General features: G+C 41.9%; 1 protein-coding gene across 2 annotated transcripts in view; it reads right to left on the bottom strand.

The window, feature by feature from the left end:
* Positions 1 to 1,316: 1,316 nt before the first annotated feature.
* POC1A (POC1 centriolar protein A) overlaps positions 1,317 to 20,675 on the bottom strand; it is a 52,246-nt gene continuing 32,887 nt past the window's right edge. For both annotated transcript variants that reach the window (XM_057374813.1, XM_057374811.1), the window contains exons 10-11: positions 13,247 to 13,384; positions 1,317 to 1,578 (exon numbers count right to left, since the gene is read on the bottom strand). In XM_057374813.1, the coding sequence (XP_057230796.1) occupies positions 1,480 to 1,578; positions 13,247 to 13,384 (237 nt within the window). In that variant the 3' untranslated portion in view covers positions 1,317 to 1,479. The remainder of the gene's footprint in view (positions 1,579 to 13,246; positions 13,385 to 20,675) is intronic.

Genomic DNA, 20,675 nt, shown 5'->3' with positions numbered 1-20,675 from the left:
AGAGCAGAGAGAAACTCATCATCAACCAAGCATGGAAATGAGAAAGCTCTCAGCCTCCCACAAAGGAAGGAATGAAATATTGTGATCATGCCAGCAAGGGGCTCTTAGAGATGTACAAAGGACTARGAAGGAAGGAGACTAGAAAATGCTTTGTGCTGGCAGGGAAATGCAAGCAGCTACTCCCAGGTAGGACCAGGAGCATTAACACCACCAAGGTGCTGTCCCAGCCAGCACATCCTGCCATAGAAAGAGGTGCAACACCAAAAACCATCCCAAAGCCAAAACCACAAGGACTGGCCTTAAAACCAGCTAAACCCCATGTGAAGCAAGAATGCCAGCCCATGCCACAACACATCTGGAAATGGAGGGCAGGGACTGAGGCAGCCTCCTGTCTGCAGAGGTCAGAAAGTGGTGAGGAGAGTTACATTAACCCTGAAGTGCTCAAGTTCCTGCAGCTCATTTCTCCAGGGATGTGGGTCAGAGTTTATTGCAAGAAAGGAGACCTCCAGTATGTGTTAGCAAAAGAGGTGATGGCGACAGGATCTCCCAGAAGTTCAAATTCTTTTGCAGCTACATACTGAACACCTGCTAAAGCCCCAAAAATCTCAGGAGGAGTGATGAGGAGAGGAGGGTGCCAGTGATGAGCTACTCAACTGTGAAAACATCTGCAAAAGGACAGAAAATTAAAGGCAGTCCAGTATAAGAAAAGGGGAGTTCCACAATGGAGAAAACGTTCCACTGTTTGGTCACCTTCCTCTCCCTTTGCCCTGCCTTTAAGAAGCAAGGATGAAGCAAAATCCACTTGGAAATCACCCTGCATCTGACACATTGGGGCCTCTCTTCCACCCTCAATTCATTGTTTTTCCTATACTGCACATGGGAGCAGGCTAAATCTGTTGGATTTAATCACCACTGCACAAATATCATCCAGGGTCTCAGCTATTCTGTCAGATTTGCTGTGTGAGACTCTGCTGARACAAACCCTTCCAGCTGCCAGTTGCACAGGACCTCACCTGCTTGATATGGTCCTAGACCAGAGGTTAAATATCACTGCCCCAAATATCCTGAGAGCACTTTGCTTCTCACCTACAGCYAGCACACACCTCAGCAACAAGCCTAACACAGCCTGGGCCGGGCATTTGGCAGCTCCAAGATGCTTACATACTTTAAAACTAACTTAGCAGGACTAGAGGCAGGAGAGATGTGACCTTCCTGGTTAGTAATCAGTCCACATTGAATCAGTCCACTGGCTGTTGCACCTCTGGAAAGCACAAGAGATCACAATTGTTACCCACACTTATGAATAAAATATTGCTTTTATTTTAGTAAAGTAACAAAGCTATTTACAGATACAATAACTATACATTCCAATTGAAAAATAGATTGTGCTCAAAATTGTTAAAGCAAGTCACACACAGTCTGTTAGGAACACAAACAACCTCAAACCTCCCAATGCCTTCAGCTCCTGATCTCAGGAAATCAGTTCGTTTTGTTCTGAATGATTTTCTGCTGATTCTCAAGACATTCCTTCAGCTTGTCTTCAGTGAGTGTCAGCCTCTGCTCCAGGATGGAAACTGTCTGCAAAACAAAGCAAAAGCTGCTGTTGAGCTGCTCACAAAGACACACTGCACACTGTACTCTCAGTGCCCAATAAAACACTAAATTCACGGGAGTATTTCAAGGTATTCAAGGCTGGAACTCCAGTGTCAGCATTTCAGCAGGGCAGAGCCCCACATGACTTCAGAAAGCAGCAACAGAAGACAGTGGGCACAAAGCTCTCCTGCAGACACCACCAAGCACCCATTTCAGCACTGATGTATTCAGACTGGGCTCTGCATTTCCTTTCCTAGCCAGGTTCTGTCCTTTCACATTCACAAGGCACCAGACACTCTTCGGCTAACGAGACACATAGATTTTAAACCATTTTGCTCAGTTATAGCTCTTATTTTACCTCTTCRCTTCCAACTGTTTCTTTTCTTCCCTGAATACCTGGGTCTGCTGTAATTAAAACACTCAAAACTTGCTGGACAAGCACCATGACAGGCAAGAAAACCTTCTCAGCAAGACAACGCAGCAGGAAGTGGAGGGGAAAAAACTTCAAGTAGCAATATCTGCCTCAACGTAATGCCTACATTTCTTTGTGTAATCCAGTTACTCCACAAAGTACTGTTCTCTTTCTCCTCGAGCTGAAGTCATCATGTACAGGATGCACAGGAAGAACATTTTAACCACGTGGCAATAAAAGCTTCTGCTGAAAACCTTTTATTGATCACTCCAAGACAATCAAGGGCCCCAGCTATGCACAACCACTTTCAGCTTCCAGAGACACCAGAATGGCTGATAATGGGTGGTGATGATTTAATGCTTTAATATCCATAAACTTATCAGCAACGATCAATAGCTTCACATTTTGGGCACTTTTACTGCATAAATAACATCCTCTGCTAAAAACAAAGGATGTTCAGAACCTTGGRCTTTAATAAAGTAATTCAAATAAACTTGGACAACCGCTGTTTGTATAGCAGTTATACATAGAAAGCCTTTTAATAGCRCATTTCGTAAGCACATCTCTAAGTGCCTGACAAAAGCAAGCAGGTCTCATTATCCCCATTTTACAGCTGGGGAAACGAAAGCACAAAGAGAGGAAATAGCTTGGCTAAGGCCACTTGAGACTAAGAAAAGTCTGCTGTAAAATGATTTGGGGAACGAGACAAGTAGTGGTAGAGAAAACAGACATAGTAAAAACAACAGGCACCAAGGCAAAGCCATCTTGCAAGACCGCGCATCAACGAAGTCAGGAAGGGCTTGAGGTTGTCCAGTGCATCATAATGAGCCCTTTCTTCTCCCTAAACATAGTTGAAAGCTCATTCCTAATATATTTCTTATTTCTGACCTGTGRCAAGGCAGAAGAGCACTGCTGAAGTTGTAGAAAGCTTCACCTGAAAGAMTAAACCCTACATTGCCCAAATATTCCATGGGTTACAGCAAAAGCTGCATTTAAGTTTTTTCCTCCTCTGTTTCCATTCCTTTGAGGCACAGGAACTGCAGTACACAGAGAGCCAGAAGAAACATTGTGGAGCCAGCAGGTAACATCCCAGGTGCCCCAGAGCCAGCAGGAGCCCTCCCATCTATTCAAAAGAAAGAGGACTTAATCTTTTTCATACCCAGCCATGCCATTGCCTAGTGACTGTCTTGGAGACCAGGGACAAAGCTACCAAGGGCAGAACACAGCAGGCTCAATGTCTACCAGGGGTTTACAGTAAAGATCTTATCCTTCAAGCAACCAGACAGAGAATGAAAACCAGTAGGGATCCTGGCTTTTCCATTTAAAAAATGAACCAGTAACTCAACACTCCATTAAAAAGAGGGAGAATGAAACAGTGCATCAAATTTCCTTTAGAAAGATAATCAGCTGAATTGAAGTCCCAGTCACACTGCCCTGCCAGAAGCAATGCCCAGATCACTCGTGGCTCCTCTGTCCCATGATTTACTGCCACCATGATCCCATCGATGGGAGTTAAAAGCTGTTACACACGGCACCATGAGACGCAAGTAAAGCAGATTTGACGAAGTGTTGGATTTCTGAGAAAACTGTAAGGAAAATGTTTATTGGAATGGAAATTGTACGTAAGTATAAGCAGAAAACCTGCAGTAAGTATTTTTTGGAAACTAAAAGTGGAAAAGTAGCAGTCAGAAATGAAATTCAGGAAGTCCAAAGTAGGAATCAATGACTACAGTCCATTTAGACTTGAATATATGATGAATATAAATAGACAGGGCATCTGACATCCCAGGAAGGTAAGGGAAAGCACAAATACTGCCCAGCTGCTGTAAGTGTTATATTGTAACTTGCACAGAAAAGAAAAGCTCCTTTATTAGCAACTGAGAGTTTTACAGTATTTCCATGTTGCTATTTATAAAGCAAATCCTTCTCAGGAGGCAAATAAAACTGCACCCATACAACTCCTGCACGCTTTTGCTATGGCTTCTTAAAGATAACAAACCAGCAATGAAGCCAAGGAGGAGAACACTGTTAGCCACATTCAGTGAGGATTCACTAGAGCCAGGTATGCACTCTGTGGCAGGGTCTGAGCTTCCTGGTGTGTCAGGAATACAGTACACGTCTCCATTACGCACCAGGGAATAAATGCTGGATAATTTATTGAAGTCCTGGCTCAAACTGGCAGAAGGACAACTGCTTAGGCTTAAATGAGAAAAAAAAAAATCAAGCTATTTATTTTTTAAGGAGTATTTCTGACATTACAGTAATATACTGAGCATTACTATGGACAACAGAATAAAATACAGGAATTTTTCACAGAAAACTTAAATCACTTCTACCAGCACCTCCTGCAACATTAGTCTTCAGTTCTCTTCACAGACACAGCAATGAAAAAAACCTGCTCTTCCCTCTGGAAATATTAATGAGAAACTATGGAGAAATAAAAAGTTGTCTCCTATTTTCTTTTTAAGTTCTGGGGAATCAGAATAAATTCTGATGGAATTCATTTCCATCATCCCCCAGGACACGTAAAATGAGGGAGTCATGCTTGCTTACCTGATGACAAACCCCTTATGCTATTCCTCCATGTTATTTTTACTCCCTCAACCCAAATAACAGTAATTTGGGATGCTGTTCCAAGATGCTTTCATCGATATCCTTTCCTCAGTCCCTCTTAAACATGTTTAAGTAGGAGAGACAATTTAAAAACCACTGGCCTCAGGGCTGAAGCTTTTGCAGCAGCCCTGGAGGGGCTTTGGAGGAGGACAGATAAGGGGAACCAGGTGCTAATTGAATGCCAAAAGAAACCAGTTCTACCAGCACTGAAGGAAACCTGAAGAGCAGAGTCCAGAGCCAGGGAGCAGAGGTGGACAGCAACCCTCTGGAGCAGCGCTGGGAATCCCTGCCAGGAGAGACCCAGCCAGCCAGATGGCTGCTGTGAGCTAAAGCAGGGCTTAACCTGGAGATGGGGCAAGGGCACAGCAGGGTGGAACAATGCTCAGCTCACCCCCCTAAGGGACACCCTCTGCAAGCTAAAGGTGCAGCACAGGGCCTTGCCAGAATTCAGTCACAGAGGCTCTGAGTTAGCCATAATAGCATAGGGGACAGAGAACCTGACTGATCACCAGGAATCAGGGAACCCCCCCAAAAAGTATGGACGCAGCAGTTACTAAGATCAAGTAACAACAGCTTGGCTGAAGCTACAAGAGATACGATCCTGCACTGACTGCATCATAAATGTGCTCTGGCTCTGTGAAGGAAAAATAGGACATTTGCACTTCTATTCCTGTTTATTCATAACAAAAATCCCTCTCTTCATTGATCTCAAAGGAGGCAGAAGTAGTTTTCTAGCTTTATGTAAAAGATTTTCAAAAGTTTGCTCCACTGGTTTTTCTAAGCATATGTTAAATGATTTAGCAGAGCACTAACCTATCAAACAGCCAAAGAAAAAAACATTACTTCTGCCTCTTCAGATTTTGCTTTCCTAKCTCACGTGTTAATTTGTGAAGACAGCAATTTCTTTTCAATTTGTCAAAAAAATGCACCTGCTAAAGAACACACAACAAAYGCAGAAGTTTGTATTACAGTTTCTACATCCAGTTTCTCCACTCCACTGTGTGGGTACAAGGAAAAATTTAGGGACTGATTTCTTTCAAGAGGTACATTGAAGACTGCAGATGGCCCATGGATTTACAGAATGAGACTTGCCAAGTTTGACCTGGAGTTGCAGGCTTAAGAGCATGCAACAAGCATGGCCARTGCTGGTGTGTTTCCAAAGATGCCCTGCTGTAACTTCTTACAGTTTTCTCTAAAAGTGGCAATTTCAGAGCCCACTTWATTCCACAYGGCCAAGAAGTACAAGTAAACTGCRTCATAAAAATGCAGCCTTTGCATCCAAGGGGCACCCAGGTAAATTAAGCTTGGGAGCCCTTTCTCTAAACTAGTGCAACRAGTGAAACAAACTGCCACAGGAAGGGTTTGCACAAAAACTACCTACCTTTTACAGGAGGAAAAAACCTTAACTCCTGCCACTAACCACAGTTTACAACTCCAAACTGCAGCTGCAAGATTGAAAGGCTCATGGGAGAGCTTATGCAGCGAAAGTTCAAGCATAAACCTGTAAGGCAGGAACAGCTTCTCCTCCTCCCATACTGGGTTTTGTCCAACACGCTGCCAGTGCCCCTCCACCCCAGCAGCTGCACTTGGGACCCCCAGAGCAGACCCCTGCTCTTACCAAGCACACTAAAGAGACCCGGGCTGCCCTCCTCACCTGCAACTCCTAACTTAACAGCTCTGAGATGGCACCCAAGCCAGCTACCAATGCTCTGCGTGCTCTGAAGCATTCTCAGCAAGAGCTCGCAGTTCAGATTAAGCCAAGAAATAAATTTCATCTCTCAGTGGAACAAGGCATGAAGAGTTCACAGCAATTAACAGTTTATRTGGCAAACAAATGCCTGAAAGGACCAGCCTTACTCCAGTAGTCAAAGCCTTAACCTCAGAGATCAAATACATCATTAAGGTGAATTTTGGTTWAAAATAAAACATGGGATGATTTCTAACAGAAACGATAGCACCTTATGTGCTGAGACTAAAACAAGATCTGCTACTACCCCAGACATTTTAAATCAGGTCTATAGCTCCACACCATCTCAATGGCTTTGAAGGCAAACTCTAAGGCAAATTCTCACAAAGCCTATTTGCATAGAATATTTCACACCAGGCTGAGTTAGAGTGAGGGAAGACTCCGCACTGCCCCCTTCTCTAATTCAACACTATGACTTTACCCGGGTTTAACATGCTTCAAATTCAGGTGTCCATAGTAATTCCTTTGTAACATGCTTCAAATTCCACAAACTTTTATTAATGTTCCTACACTTAGCTCCAATGTGGCTGGACAGGAACACTTTGGTCAGTGATGCTGTACAGCTCTGAGTCAGGCAGTCCCATAAACCCCTCAAGTCACACAAACCCCTCAACGAAAGTTTTGCACATTCATCCAAGGTCATTGTGGGGTCACATGGATTGTCATGAATACATGACAATGACTGCAGAAGGAAAAATGCCAGCACTGGYCTGGTCTCATCAGGATCCCTACTCAGAGATCTGCTCAAGAAGTKGTGTGGCTGAACAACCACCTTGTCTGCTCTGCTGTGCAAGGCATGACAGCTCATAGTCCTACCAGCTCTTCAGCCAGCATTCAGACATCTGCTACTGAGGATACTTGAAAAGTAAAGAATTTCTTATATTTAGCAGCCCAAAGCACTACAAAGAAGGAAGTGATTAGTTATAAAATTCAACACCAGTATTGCTCAGCTACCCTCCCCTGATTATTAAAATGAGGGTGGTGAGGCCCTGGCACAGGTTGTCCAGAGAAGCTGTGGCTGCCCCATCCCTGGCYAGGCTGATCAGGCTGTGAGCAACCTGACCTGGCAGCAGGAYGGTGACCAGATGAACTTTAAGGTCCCTTCCAACCAAAACATYCTATCATTCTTAGCTRCCACCTCTCCTTCCACCTCCCCRTGCACCTCACTTTCTGCAGATGCTYGAATTACARTTTACCAACCCTTTCACTAAATTATAGGAGCAACTTTGGTGTAACACAAATCTCCTCCTGTGGTACTCAGCCCTCTGACTAAAAATGCTTCATCACACATTGCTGTTAGTGTTGACAGTTGATCAGCCAAAGTTAAACTGATGGCACTCACATCAGATCCTGCAAGTTTCTAGAAGGCAAAGGCTGATGGCTTCTGTATAGCTTCCTTGGTGCTGAGCTGCCAGACCTCTGAGGCTGAACCAGCACAGCAAAAGGAGWCAGGAGACTCCCAGTTTCACCACAGTATAAAACACAGACCTACAACACAATATCCAAGCATGCACCACGACAGCAACTGCACAGTACAGAGGTTAGAACCCTAAATGACTGGAGGTCTTCCCCAACCACAAAGACTTCAAAGCCTTCCCATATCCGYCCCCTGCCTCTGAGAGGATGTTAATCACTCCCCTAAATGCACTCAGTTGCTGGTACCCAATAGCTGAATAACAATTTATATTAATCTTCAAAGCATGCTTATGAAAACAAATTGTGGGAAGTGTTTAGTATTCCTTCCCATTGAAGGAAAATGGAAGGTGAAGGTCCTGTGAATATCCAGGGAGAGGATCAGCACTTCTGAAAAGCCAGCCTTCAGACAGTGTCCTGCTAACACAGCAATATCCCTAGGAGTGCATTTAATTTAAGCAATCTTAGAGAGAAGAAAAATATATTTGCATCAAGATTTTATAACAAGCATATTTTGGAAGTAAATCTCAGAAAAAAAAGCAGCTCTGTCGAATGACACAGAGGACTGGCAACAACCAGGATACTTAATTTGCTTTGAGTGAGAGATCAAAGCTACTGAATCTCTAAGAGATGGGTCTGACTCATAAGAAATAGCCTCAATGTCCTYTAAATTCAGGTTTAAAAACCAAGCTCATCTGACACTCCACAGATTTTTCAGATGAGAACTTCTTTATTAGTGTTTCAGATTTCAAACCATTTCTCTTGGAATAAAACTTACTCCCAGTTTTTTTCCTGTATATTGGGTCTATTGTTCAGGTCTTAAGAGCAGCACAGAAATCAAGACATTTGTGCAAAGAAAAGGTAGAAGCACTTAGGACATGATTTCTCCCCTCACCACTACATATTTCTTCTTGACCTGTAACTACTCGAAGTCATAAAACAATCTATTTTACTAAACCAGTTGYTTAATTTACATTCAGTGCCTCTCAAAAGAGAGGCCACATTCATCCCTCACCAACATAGRCTTGAGACCACATCTCAACAAAGGAATAAAAACTTGATTTTACTCACTTTCAGTATTAAGCACTGGACACAAACATTTTCAGCTTTAATTAAAAGGCAACTCATTTGTGTCCAAGTCTTCTTTTATGCTAAAAAAAAAAAAAATTCGAAAAATTCTTCTCCATCCCTCCACCTGCAATCTTTTCTAGAGTGAAATAATCCTTTAATCTCACATGAGCTAGACTGTCCTTCAGTTCAGGCTTTGGATTATTTTACAGATKTATCAAGTCTTCTCCATTTCACTGTGTTGTTTTCTCCCAGCTTCAATGCAAGATTAGTTTGGGGAAGCAGATAAAGCCATTTCCTGTGGGTGGATTATTGAAGCTATTTATGAATTTTTACGCTAACCTGATTCTGAACTCTTCATTTGGAGAAGACATCTTCCTTCCCACATAAAACCAGCAGCTTTTGCCTCAATGCCTACTGCYCACAGATGAAGAGTGAACACAACAGCTGGAGGTGTTTGGAGTGAGGACAAGAGTCTATTAAATTGTTTGAAGATGATCATTGCAAATATAAGTATTCAACTGCAGCCAAGACAGTTACTCACAGATGATCTTTTCAGAAGGGCAGTTCAGCTGTAAGTCAGAAAACACACCTAAACCAAGGAAACCTTTAATATCTGCTACATTTTTGTTTCAGCCAAAACACAAATAACATGTGCCAGGTTATCCAACAAAAAAAAAAAAAAATCAAAAAAGCCTTGCTTTCCCCTTAAACTTTAATACTTATACCAACTCTTCATATAGGCACTGAGACACTAAAATCCAGTCTTCAATAAAAAAGATAATTGATAAACAGGTTGCATTTTCCTCATTTTGACATCTCTGAAATGCCAGTAGAAGATTTTTAAACACTGAGGCACTGACAAGATAATAAGCTGCAGCAAAGGGAGGAGCAAAGCATCTGTATCATACATTTATTACTCTCATCTTTCTCATTCCTTTGCCAGATGTGAATTGCTTTCCTACAAAGGGGAACCAGGGTATCTAAGTAATCCAAAACTTCTGGGAACAACTGGCTTATGTCAACTGGCTTCAYTTTTCAAGGCAGCATAATTACTAAGCATATGCTATTCTTCTGAAAAAGACAGCCAAACATCAACTTTATTTGCTTATAAGGCCAAACACAAACCACTTTTAGGGAAAAGAAATTAAGATCCTGTCAGGTCACACAGACCACTTTCTTACATGCAAAACAAAAGATATCTTGACAGAGCTTTGGGGACTAGGAAGAAAAATGGGTTTCACTGAATCAAAGATCAGTTGAAAGAAAGTTGACAAAACCTTAAGGAATCAAATAATATCAACAACATAAGAATGAATCATAGCAAAGCTTCTATTGACTCTGGTTGTTACTGCCAGTTGTGATACACAACAGCCACTGGATTCTTTTGATCTATCTCTGATCAGAACTGAGGTGCCCAGCTGAAGGAGAAAATCTGCTCCAGTGTATTCTGTGTGGGGTACAACACCTYGACAGCCTCAGCGACTGGTGACTGGCTGGAAGAGACCTCTGACTTGAACAAAAACAATCCCATTGAATCCRCACTCATGACACCTCATTTCATCTGGAAATATACTGCCAGCAGAGGGAAGGTACCATAATGGGTGATGCAGCTTCAAGTGTGCAGCTCAAAACAAAGCTGTGTGCTGGCAAGAGATGACAGCCCACAGCTGATGGCTTACTATCACCTCTTTCAGCAGAAATTGGAAGTAATTTCTCTCCTTCCCACTTCTACACGATACAAGGTTTAAACCTTGAAATGGCTGCTATAGAAAAAAATATTAGGAAAATAAATTAGGCTTATATCTGCATAATTTCCCAAAGTAGTTTATCACAACTTAAACCTTCCCCCACTSCTACTTTACATGATGGTAACACCRTGTTGCATCTAAAACAAAACCAACYAACAMAGGAACTCAAGACACCACATCAGAAATAAATCCAAGCTCCCATGGAGCTAATAAATTAAATACTTGAGAAGTCCATAGATGGCTATAGCGATAGAGTGTTTCTGGACATACCATGTCCTTTCCCTTCAACAAGATGGTCCTGCTCATGCCCATAAGAGTTTTCTTYCAACAAGCAACACTCAGGAATTAGGATTTTCACAGAGCACTAGGAGCATCTTCAGCCCTCCTCCAAGAAGAGAAAATAGTGACACCTGTTACATGTTATTTATGAAAGCTTTTTGCTGTTTTTGAAGAAGCAGGGGTTTGTCCTTTTTTCACAAAGGGATGTCAGCAGGTCCAAAGCTGACACACACACATTGGTTTGAACCAGCTGCATGCAGGGAACAACAGTCATTTGTGCTTTGGCAGAAATGCCTTGGAAAGACAACCAACCCCACACCACCAGGCACTGCTTCCATTTCACCTGGACCTCTGCACACCACAGCTCCTACCAGAGGACATCTAATTGCATGAAAGAGGAGAAACTTTGGCTCTGCTGGAGCTGCATTCCCTTCTGCCAGCCATCAGCAATGGGAAAGCCAAAGTTCAGACGTGCAAGTCAATGTCCTCCAGATCTGCCTTGCTACCTGCCCACATSCCTCCTTTTCGAGGAGCCTTCTCCCTTAGTCCAGAAATGAGGACCTCTTCCAGGCTCATTTGCTAAAGTTTGTTTGGTGTTGGTTTGTGTTGCTGCTAAATATCAAAACCTTGGCATGAAAACASAGTGTCAGGAACATATACCCATACAAATGTATTAAAATGGTRTTAATACAAGATACAATATACACAGAATAGAACCAGTGGGCAGCCAAGTACTTCAGAGATGGTAAAAATGCTGCAAAAAAGGTAAAAGGCTGAAGAACACAGAGTTACTCAAGGCAGCTTTTTTGTTTTTTACTATTTCAGGGCTATTTCCAATTTTATCCTATAACTTACTAATTTATTCCTCCCCCACTGATCTCAATTTCTCTTTCTGCTAGGTTTAAAACAACATTTAGAATTTTCTACGGTTACACAATATCTTCGACACAGATATTTGCATTGCTTATATTTAGGTTAAATCCCACACGTACTGTTTACTGCAATATTTGCCTCCTCTAAACACCTATGAAGTTGAAAAGGAGCCATTACACATCCATCATCAGAAATGTGGATGTGATTTATGTAATGAAAGATAACAATCACATTCCAAGCTTACTAGGGAGACATAAAAACAGTATTAAAATATTTTGTGTATAATGTGGATTGCTTTCTACTCACAAATATCTGTGACAAGAGTCACACAAGATTTCCCTCCCCTCCTCCAGTGTTCAGTGTTTGAAGATCACAGCAAAAGTGCTTTTTTGCATTTCTGCCAAGTGAACTTAAATACCTTTTGGGTTTCATCCTACACTATTTTAGACTGCCTGTAGTTGTGGCATGTTTTAAATACCTAAATCAGCCTTCAATCTCCTGATGGGCCCTCCAACCCATCATCTTACACTCTTTGACAAGTACTTTGACAAGTTAACTCTCTTAAGAGCAGAGAGCTAACTCAGACTACTAATCAGTATGTTCAATACCAAATGTTTTAAGACCTGCTTGTTCTTCCTCAGAAACAATATTCAAACTCACAGAAAAACCCTCCCAACAGACTTTTCTACCCTGCCACCATTGTCTCAGCTACAGGAGACCTCCAATGTTTACGGTCCCATATTTTCTCCCTGCTTCTCACATACCTCAAAAAACACAATGGAATTCAGGTCCAGACAATCAGAAACAGTATTTCTCCACAATGAGCAAGTAGCAGTTATTTAGTTAAAGAAACCCTTTTATCCCCAAATTCTTATTAAGTAAACACATTCTATGATGATCACCATTCATGATTGTTCAAGCATTGCTTAGTGACTCCAAGAAAGAACTGTTTGTTAATGTTTTAGCAAGGGATTAGTTGTTTGTAGCTGTGGGTGAAAAGCATGTTCCAGCAACGAGGCGCATAGGAGCCCAGACTTGTTGATGGGAGGAGAATACTGCAGAAATTGGACTGTGTAGGTGAATGCTGGGTGGGGGGAAGGAGCAGGATCTGAACAGAGTTTACCTATAGGCTGCGGTATAATGGGGGAGGGAAGAGAGACTGAGATTATCCACCAAAACAGAGTTGTTCTGCCAACCACCCCTTTAGGCATCACCTTACATAAACCCTGGYTAACAGCACAGTCTATCAGAGAGGGATCCAGCAGCATCTACTACACTGCAGTAGGAGGAACTTGGGGAGAACAGGGCCTAAGCTGGAAATCCATGGGAGAGAACTGATAAACTGAGAAGCAGATGATGAAATACTTATCAAAATGCTACTAAAAAGCAGAGGTTTTGAACTAGCCATATTACTATACAATGAAACTATTGCAAAACATTCCCAATTCTTCCAGTCACAGTACCTTTGTCATTACCAAATTAAAAAGCAAGACGTACCTGAGTCAGAACATCCAGCTGTCCCATAATATGCTCCAGGGTATTTGCAAGACTGCTCTCCTCCTCTTGCTCGTGGGTCCTATCAGAATCCTGAGTTTTTGTTTTCTTATGATGAATACCGCAATCCATTTCTGAATGCTAGAAAAATAAACAGACATAATCTGCTATTGCGATGCAAACAACTGCACAAGGATTTCTGTTCCATGGAGGGTAAACAGTAAAGGACAGTTTATGCTGGGACACTCTATGCTACTAAAAACAGGCAAAGGAGAAAAGGAATTGTTCTTCTCACAGCTGGAAAAGGAAAAGCTTCTGCTGACTTGTCGGCCTGCTCCAGGTGGAGGGTGGTTTTGTTGTTTTCRGGGCAAGGGGTGCTTTTGTTTGTTTTTAAATTGCCACCAGGAAAGACAAATCTTAGATAATAATCCTGAAGCAATCCTGCAAGATTCTAGTTTTCTATATGCAAAGAACTTTGGTGTGCTCTTGTGGCATACAGGCACAGACTGCAGGTAATTGAAGACTTTCTGGAGCCACAGAAAAGCATCACATCCCAATGACAAAAAYTAAGTAAACTACCCCAGAGGAGTTTGATTATTTCACTCCAACAGTAAAATTAAAGCCTCTCTCCACGTTTGATAGTTGCAAGAAGGCAAACACATTGTACTACAGTTAAGCTAGCAGAAGCAAGATGCTTCAATATGCACTGGAACTGTTTTGATTTAGTAATTTTAATTTTGTTTATATCTTGAACTGGTTKTCTTCCTCAATGAGATTAAGAACAAGTTTACTTTGAAGTTTCAACTGTTTTAGTTATGCAAGCCTGAATATTTCATTCAGAATAAATTAAGTTTGAAAAACACAAATAGATCTCTACTAAAGAACTTATTCTTCTTTCCTTTTCTTTCAAAATGGTATCTTTCTTCTAGAACAAACACTGTTTGCATTGTTTATCTCCATTATTGCCAGTAGAAGCAGTTCAGAGAAGTTTAACTAAAGGAGGTAGCCAACTGGTTAAGCAAYTGCAGACTTCAGTTTCTCAATTTACACTAATGGACAAGATTTGAATCTAAAGCCAAGATCACAACTCTCAAAACATACTTCTCCATGGCCCAACGCCTGATGCAGCTCCGTCCCATGCACTTTATTACTCACACGAAGTTTACAAACCAACAAAACAGCAAGGAATTCTGGCAGATTGAAAAACAGTCTCTAAAAGTTTTTCCACATGTACTTTTTCAAAGTAGAAATGAAGATTTACCTCTGTCTCTTCTCTCCTGTGCAACAGCAGGATAGCACAGTACTGACTTATCTGCTCCTCTCTGTATTTGATGCCAGAAGTGTGCAGATGTGYAACTCAACTGCAACAAGACCAGCTCACATAACTTTAACCACCAAACTGTTTAGTAAATTATGAAGACATATACATTAATATTAAAAATTTTATGTATTTTTAATATATACACAAAAAGCCTTGTGCGGTTGGGAGCCACTGACCGAGGCCATAGAAAGACTCCCAAGGCTGAGGTCCAGCTCAACAGATGGCAAAATGTGTAATAAGTAGTACAAGGAACAGAAATATGGGTACCTAGGAAAGGTGCAGAGTGGAGGGGGTGAGGAAGAGAGAACGGAAGAAGAGGCTGCAGCAGCAGCAGAAGGTTTGACAGGAGAATGGCCTTGCTGCTGGCCATYAACTGCTAGTGAGAGCTGACCATTCTTGCAGACCCTGCCAACCCAACCATCCTCCTACAGCCAAGCCTCACAAGGCCAGTTCTGCATAAGGAACAGGARAGAAGGGAAAGGTTTAAATGACATTTAGAGCAGCTGCTCCACAGGGATCACTGTGCTCCACCACAGGCCCAGGATGCAGCTGGGTATCAGGTGGTACCAGCCACACCAGCCTCTGCTAATTTCCTTCCTCCCACCTGCTTGAATAATTTGGATTATCTACAGGCCCTCGGCCAACACAGCCCACACTCCAGGTCACAGARCTGCCTCAGCATGGGAGCCACACTCCAACTACTCCTGTGCTGCAGGAGCCCAAGAGCCACACTTTGCTCACTGATGCATTGATTTAATCAACTAAAATATATTCTTGCAGAGATGAGATAAATCTAGTCTTAAAAACCTGCTATTTGCTGCTTAAATTTAAAAGTGAAAACAAACAAAAACCACAAACCACTCCTTTTCAATGGGTAACTAGCATCAAAAACTATTTTTTTTCTATTTTAAGGCTGACTAGCTTACTTTGATGATGTAACTTCAGGCTAGTCAATCATGGCATAGCAGAAATTTGAGGGAGCTAACACTGCATATAACCTGCACTTAAAAACCCCAAATGRTGATGAGCTATCCACTTCAAAACCCATTAGAACAAGCTGACTCACAGAGCAGAAAAATGACTGTACTGACAGATTTTCTCCATCTATCTTTATAGCATATGTCAGACAGCTTTTCATAAAAAGCTTCAGGGTTGAACTCAGAGTCTGTATTCTCTTTGCTACAGTTCATGAAGTTTAAGAGTCTGGCAAGGGCAGTAGCACAGAGATGTTCCCACACTGATGCTTTTGGGTCAGGTGTTCCCTCACCATGTCAAGTTGAAGCCAGAGCTGTCAGATGCCACATTCTGCTGCTCACCCCACAGGCTACRAACCACCCCCACAAAAAGCCAGGCAAGCCATCTCCAGCAAGGCCTTGGGAGCTCCTAAAGGCAACACCCCCAAGGACAGAAGTATATCTACATTTAAAAWCTGAAGCATGACAACATGGCACACTGTCCCATTTTGAACATCACAGCAGCTTGAAAAGCTCTTCCTGCTCATCATCCTCAAAGTAACCCATAGCTACAGCCTTCAGCAATGAGGTTCTGAGCCAGTGCCTCTGTCTAAACCAGGGACACAGCCAGCCAGCAAATAAACACTGGGACAATGGGTCACAGCASTGACTACCAAAAAGGAGGCTTCCAAGGACCAAGGTCTTTGACTGTTCGGTTCTTGTAAATGTGCACTCAGCTGAGGAAAAACCGAATTGCCTGCAGAYTGAAACACTTCCAAATTTTGCAAAAGAAGTCTAAATCAGATGCTGTTCTTAAGAATGAATGAGAAAACCCTTAGAGACCTACAGCCTTGGAGAGGCTACAGGCACCCTTCTCCTAATGACAATCTATATCATGTAGTGAGCCAGCCACCAGGGATTGAAATTCTAACAGTTTTTAAAAAAAATCGCAAAAATATGTAATTGTGGTAGTCTCTGTGATTACAAGCAGAGACACTTGTGCTTTCATCTGACTCACCTGTGGCTATAGTGCCAGCTGAATCCTGGGGACAGGTACCAGAAACAGTGGCACTGCTGWAGAGGTTGAATTCATTTCAGTCAGAGTTCAAGTGTGCAATTTATTCGGCACAACCAAACAAATGTATTTGCCATTAAATATCTTATTACAACATCTGCGTATTAAGCACTGGGAGTAGAGCAAAGAGCAGCTGAACATTAAAGGAAGAAGAGATGAGCAGTTTCAGAATACAATACAGCTCTCAGTGACAAAGGGAAAACAGAAGTGATTTATTTATAGCAACCACTTAAAGACAGCACAGTGCAACTACTTGGGGGAAGGGGAAAATTAATCAGCCTTCATTCCAGAGGTCTCTTACTGAGCCTCTTACGAAAATTGTTCTGGCTAAACAGCATCCTGGCCAGAAATTACAGTGCTGATCGGGGGCAAGAAAAAGCTACACAATACGTGTACATCTGTAACAAACTGCAAGAAAAAACTAAAAAACGCCATTTTGCTTCTTAAATGTTGATCCTTAGAAGATACATTGTTACAATAACCACCTTCCTCAATTTTGCATTTACTAATGAAATGTAGGATTCTCATAATTCAGTCCAGACGAAATATTTATTTTCCTTTCTCCTCACCTCTCTCCACTGGATGGGAAGAATTGAGTGGTGTGAAGGGGGTAGGTTCAGCTCTACCTTTAAGTCCCTTTCAATTAATTAACACAGTGTATTTAATCTTCAGGGTTTTGTGTTTTCGTGGGGTTTTAAAAGGTATGATATTGCCAAGAACTAATTTTCAAGTGTCTAGAAAGACAGCACACCCTTTAAGCAACATACATCCAATGCATTCAATTCAACACAGACCTTCAGTGTATTACAATTCCCTAAGCGCAATCAGATTCATTATCTTAGCTGAAAAAAATCCCCTAAAAACAGAGCAGGAGAAAACCCCCAAAGGTGGTGTACGCAATTCATTTGGACCCCAGATCTACTAATCCAAAGAAGAGAGAAATACCTTTAAAATTCTGTCATGAGGAGTCATTTTCACCACAGGTAAAGTGGTACTTTAAATATGTCCTCAAAGAGCAACAGTGACATCCAGTGGAAGGARGCCAGCTTCAAGGTAAGCTCCACAGGAAGGTCAGATGGAGTACACCATGCTAGATGGGAGAGCTCATGAAAAGCTAAGAAGAAGCCTCAGGTCTCCCTGCTACACACAAAATATCATTGACTGAACACAAGCACGTTTCTCTGTCCTGGAAAAGCATCTCCTCTGCAAGGCAGCACTGAAATTCTGGAGCAATCACATTCTTCAAGACTTGCACTATTCTACATCTACTGTCCAGACCAGCACAGGGTAACAACTTGATTTAGGACTAAATTTAACATAGCTAAGTTAAATTAGCTTTGTGAAACGATTTATAGGACCATTCATCTGCACTCAACTCTTATGTCAGAACTCAAGTTGTAATAATGTATCTCGGAATAATGTAATAATGAATCTCGGAAGGAGAGAGAAACAAGAGAAGGGAGGTGAAAAGAACATTACTTACCTTTTATTTTTGCTTCAGACAAAAGGTATGTTGGGTTTGATGCAATTATTTACGCAAAACCCTCCTCCCYATTGGTGCTATTAAAAAATCCAAGTTAAACCACTAAAATTTGACACCTCTACTGTGAAAGCCATGTTTCACCACAGGGCAATAAACATTAGGCTTCTGATAAACTCAGGAAGAAATAAGAGTTAACAGGGACATCTCAAACCCATTTAAATCCCAAGGCACTCTTGTGCCAAAGCCTAAGTGAACCACTGGCAGAAGGAGGCGGATGAAGCAGGCTTGTGTATTTTAAGTGAAAGAGCATCAGAGCATCCAGCTCYGCTGACCAAAGTGCCTGGAAGGACAGAAAGAGGAAGAGCCAGTGGCCAGCTAACGCACTCAAAACTGTACAAAACAGCCTGTCCATACAGAGAAGGCTGCACTTGGACTGAAATTTGGATTTGCTTGCAGAAATATCAGCATCCTATCTCTACAAGTGACCCTGTCTGGCGATCTCCACCCAAGAGCAAGTCCTCAAGAAGGAAAAAGCTGTTCCCCTCCCACATTTCAGTGACCTTGCTCTGCAGTTCACTGTCTGTTGGTCCAGTTTACTTATCTCTACAGTCTCTAAGTGTCACTTTTATATCAGGACAGACATTAGTACCATCAGTTTCAAGGTAACATTGAAGACAAACAGGAGTTTGGCATGTATTGCATTTCCAAAAGCACAAATGGTATTCATGTGAAGAGCAAAAATGAGGAATAGTAATGACAGATACTGGATGTGCAATGACAGACAAAACTTATGACTACCAATTGTAAAAAAAAAAAAAAAGCAGGTCTGTATTTCTTGAGAAGGAAAAGCTAAGGGTGGTCTTCAACATTTTAGATTTATGCTTTCCTACCTTGCTTAGGCATTTTATTTCCCTTAACCCATTTTTTCCTCCCATCAGTCCTAGTGTTCCTTAGGAAACAGGAAGAGGTCTTCCAGAATTCAGTATGGAATAATTAAGCTTTGTTGCAGAGGTGATGCTCAACTGTCTAACACTACTCCTGGAGAATAACAATAAAAACTTCAACAGAACAGTTTTGTGTGGAAACAAACCATGATAGGAACAAAAAGTATGAAAATCATTGGTAAGAAATTTCACCAAGAATTGAACTACTTCTCTCTGGTCCTGTTTTTTTTATTTTTTTGGGAAAAAACTCCCAAGAAAAGGCAGCCAAACATTGGAAAAAAGTGTTTATTCTCAGCCTTGGGTTGTCCAGTTATGGGTTCTTTTACACGAGAAGAATCAGCCTCCAAGGCAAGACACGGAGTGATCTCCTGAAGAGAGAACAGTTTCTAGCTCATTTCCTTCACCAAAATGATTTATCTTTTTCCACTGAAAAGGTCCATACACACAATGTAACATACATACCACGTGCATACCTACTTTCTCACTTATATACAAGTATAAAAATGCATGCCATGTACATGTACATGCAGACACAAACACACTACAACACACACACTTGTTATTACTCTTGCTTGAGGTTTGAATTTTAATAGAAAAGTCTGAGGTCTCAGGAACTTTGAAAGCTTAAGCTAACTTCATCCATCTCAAAGCTGACACAGAATAGCAGCTTGAAAAAAAACTGAAAAATCTTGCCTCCATCTCACCTCTTTGAATTATGACTCAAGCATTAAAACAAGCCACATACAGCAGCAACCTAAGTAGGAGAATTTACATTAATTAGCCCGAGATGCTGAACTTAAAAGGCAATTTTTATTCTGACCAATAATGACTTGTCAGGACTTGCCTTATTGTTCCAGAGTCTAAGAACAAATCTATTCATTGTAAGATGACAGAAATACAAAGCTGATCCTCTTATTTCTGCAAGAAATCTTGTCAAACCAGAACACAAGGGAAAACAGTTGTAGCAGCACAGCTGCTCCCAGCCACTCCAGGCAAGGCTGCTGCAGTCATTCAGAGCTCCTTGGAAAGTCRAGCTGCCTTCTCYTCTCTCTGACTTTCTTCATGYCCTACCACCAGAGGCCCTTGTCCAAAGTCCCTCTCTAGCTCTTTGCAGCCCCTTTATGAACCAGAAGGCTGCTCCAAGATCTTCCCACAGCCCCCTCTTCTCCAGGCTGAACAATCCCAACCCTCTCAGCCCTTCTCCATAGCAGAGGTGCTCCAGCCCTTTGACCATTCTCATGGCCTCCTACGCACTCATTCCTGCAGCAGCACTGCAGGTGGGATCTCACCAGGGCAGAGGGGCAGGATCAGCTCCCTCAACCTGCTGCCCACAGGGCTTTGGATGCAGCCCAAGATATGTTTGGTTTTCTGGGCTGCAAGTGACCCATTGCTGAGTCATGTCAAACTTCTTGTCAACCAGCATTCTCAAGTCTTTCTCTTCAAGGTCGCTCTCAATCTCTTTTTCTCTGTTCGCCTTGAACATCTGTCCCATCACAAAACAATTACAAGGTTACATATCGAAACAGGCTTAGGTAAATAGGCTTCCTTAAATGAAAGAAGAGCAAAGTTTAGGCAGCTATGGGCAACCATTCGCAACCATCTTGCTTGGGAAGGATGTAGGGAAGATATCCTGTGATCAGTCATAGCAAGATTCCT

This window comes from Malurus melanocephalus, unplaced genomic scaffold (genome assembly GCF_030028575.1).
Source record: "Malurus melanocephalus ecotype Western Australia unplaced genomic scaffold, MMel_1.1 scaffold_233, whole genome shotgun sequence".
Lineage (NCBI taxonomy): Eukaryota > Metazoa > Chordata > Aves > Passeriformes > Maluridae > Malurus > Malurus melanocephalus.
Note: the sequence above shows the minus strand (reverse complement) of the source record. Positions and strands in the feature narration are given on the sequence as shown.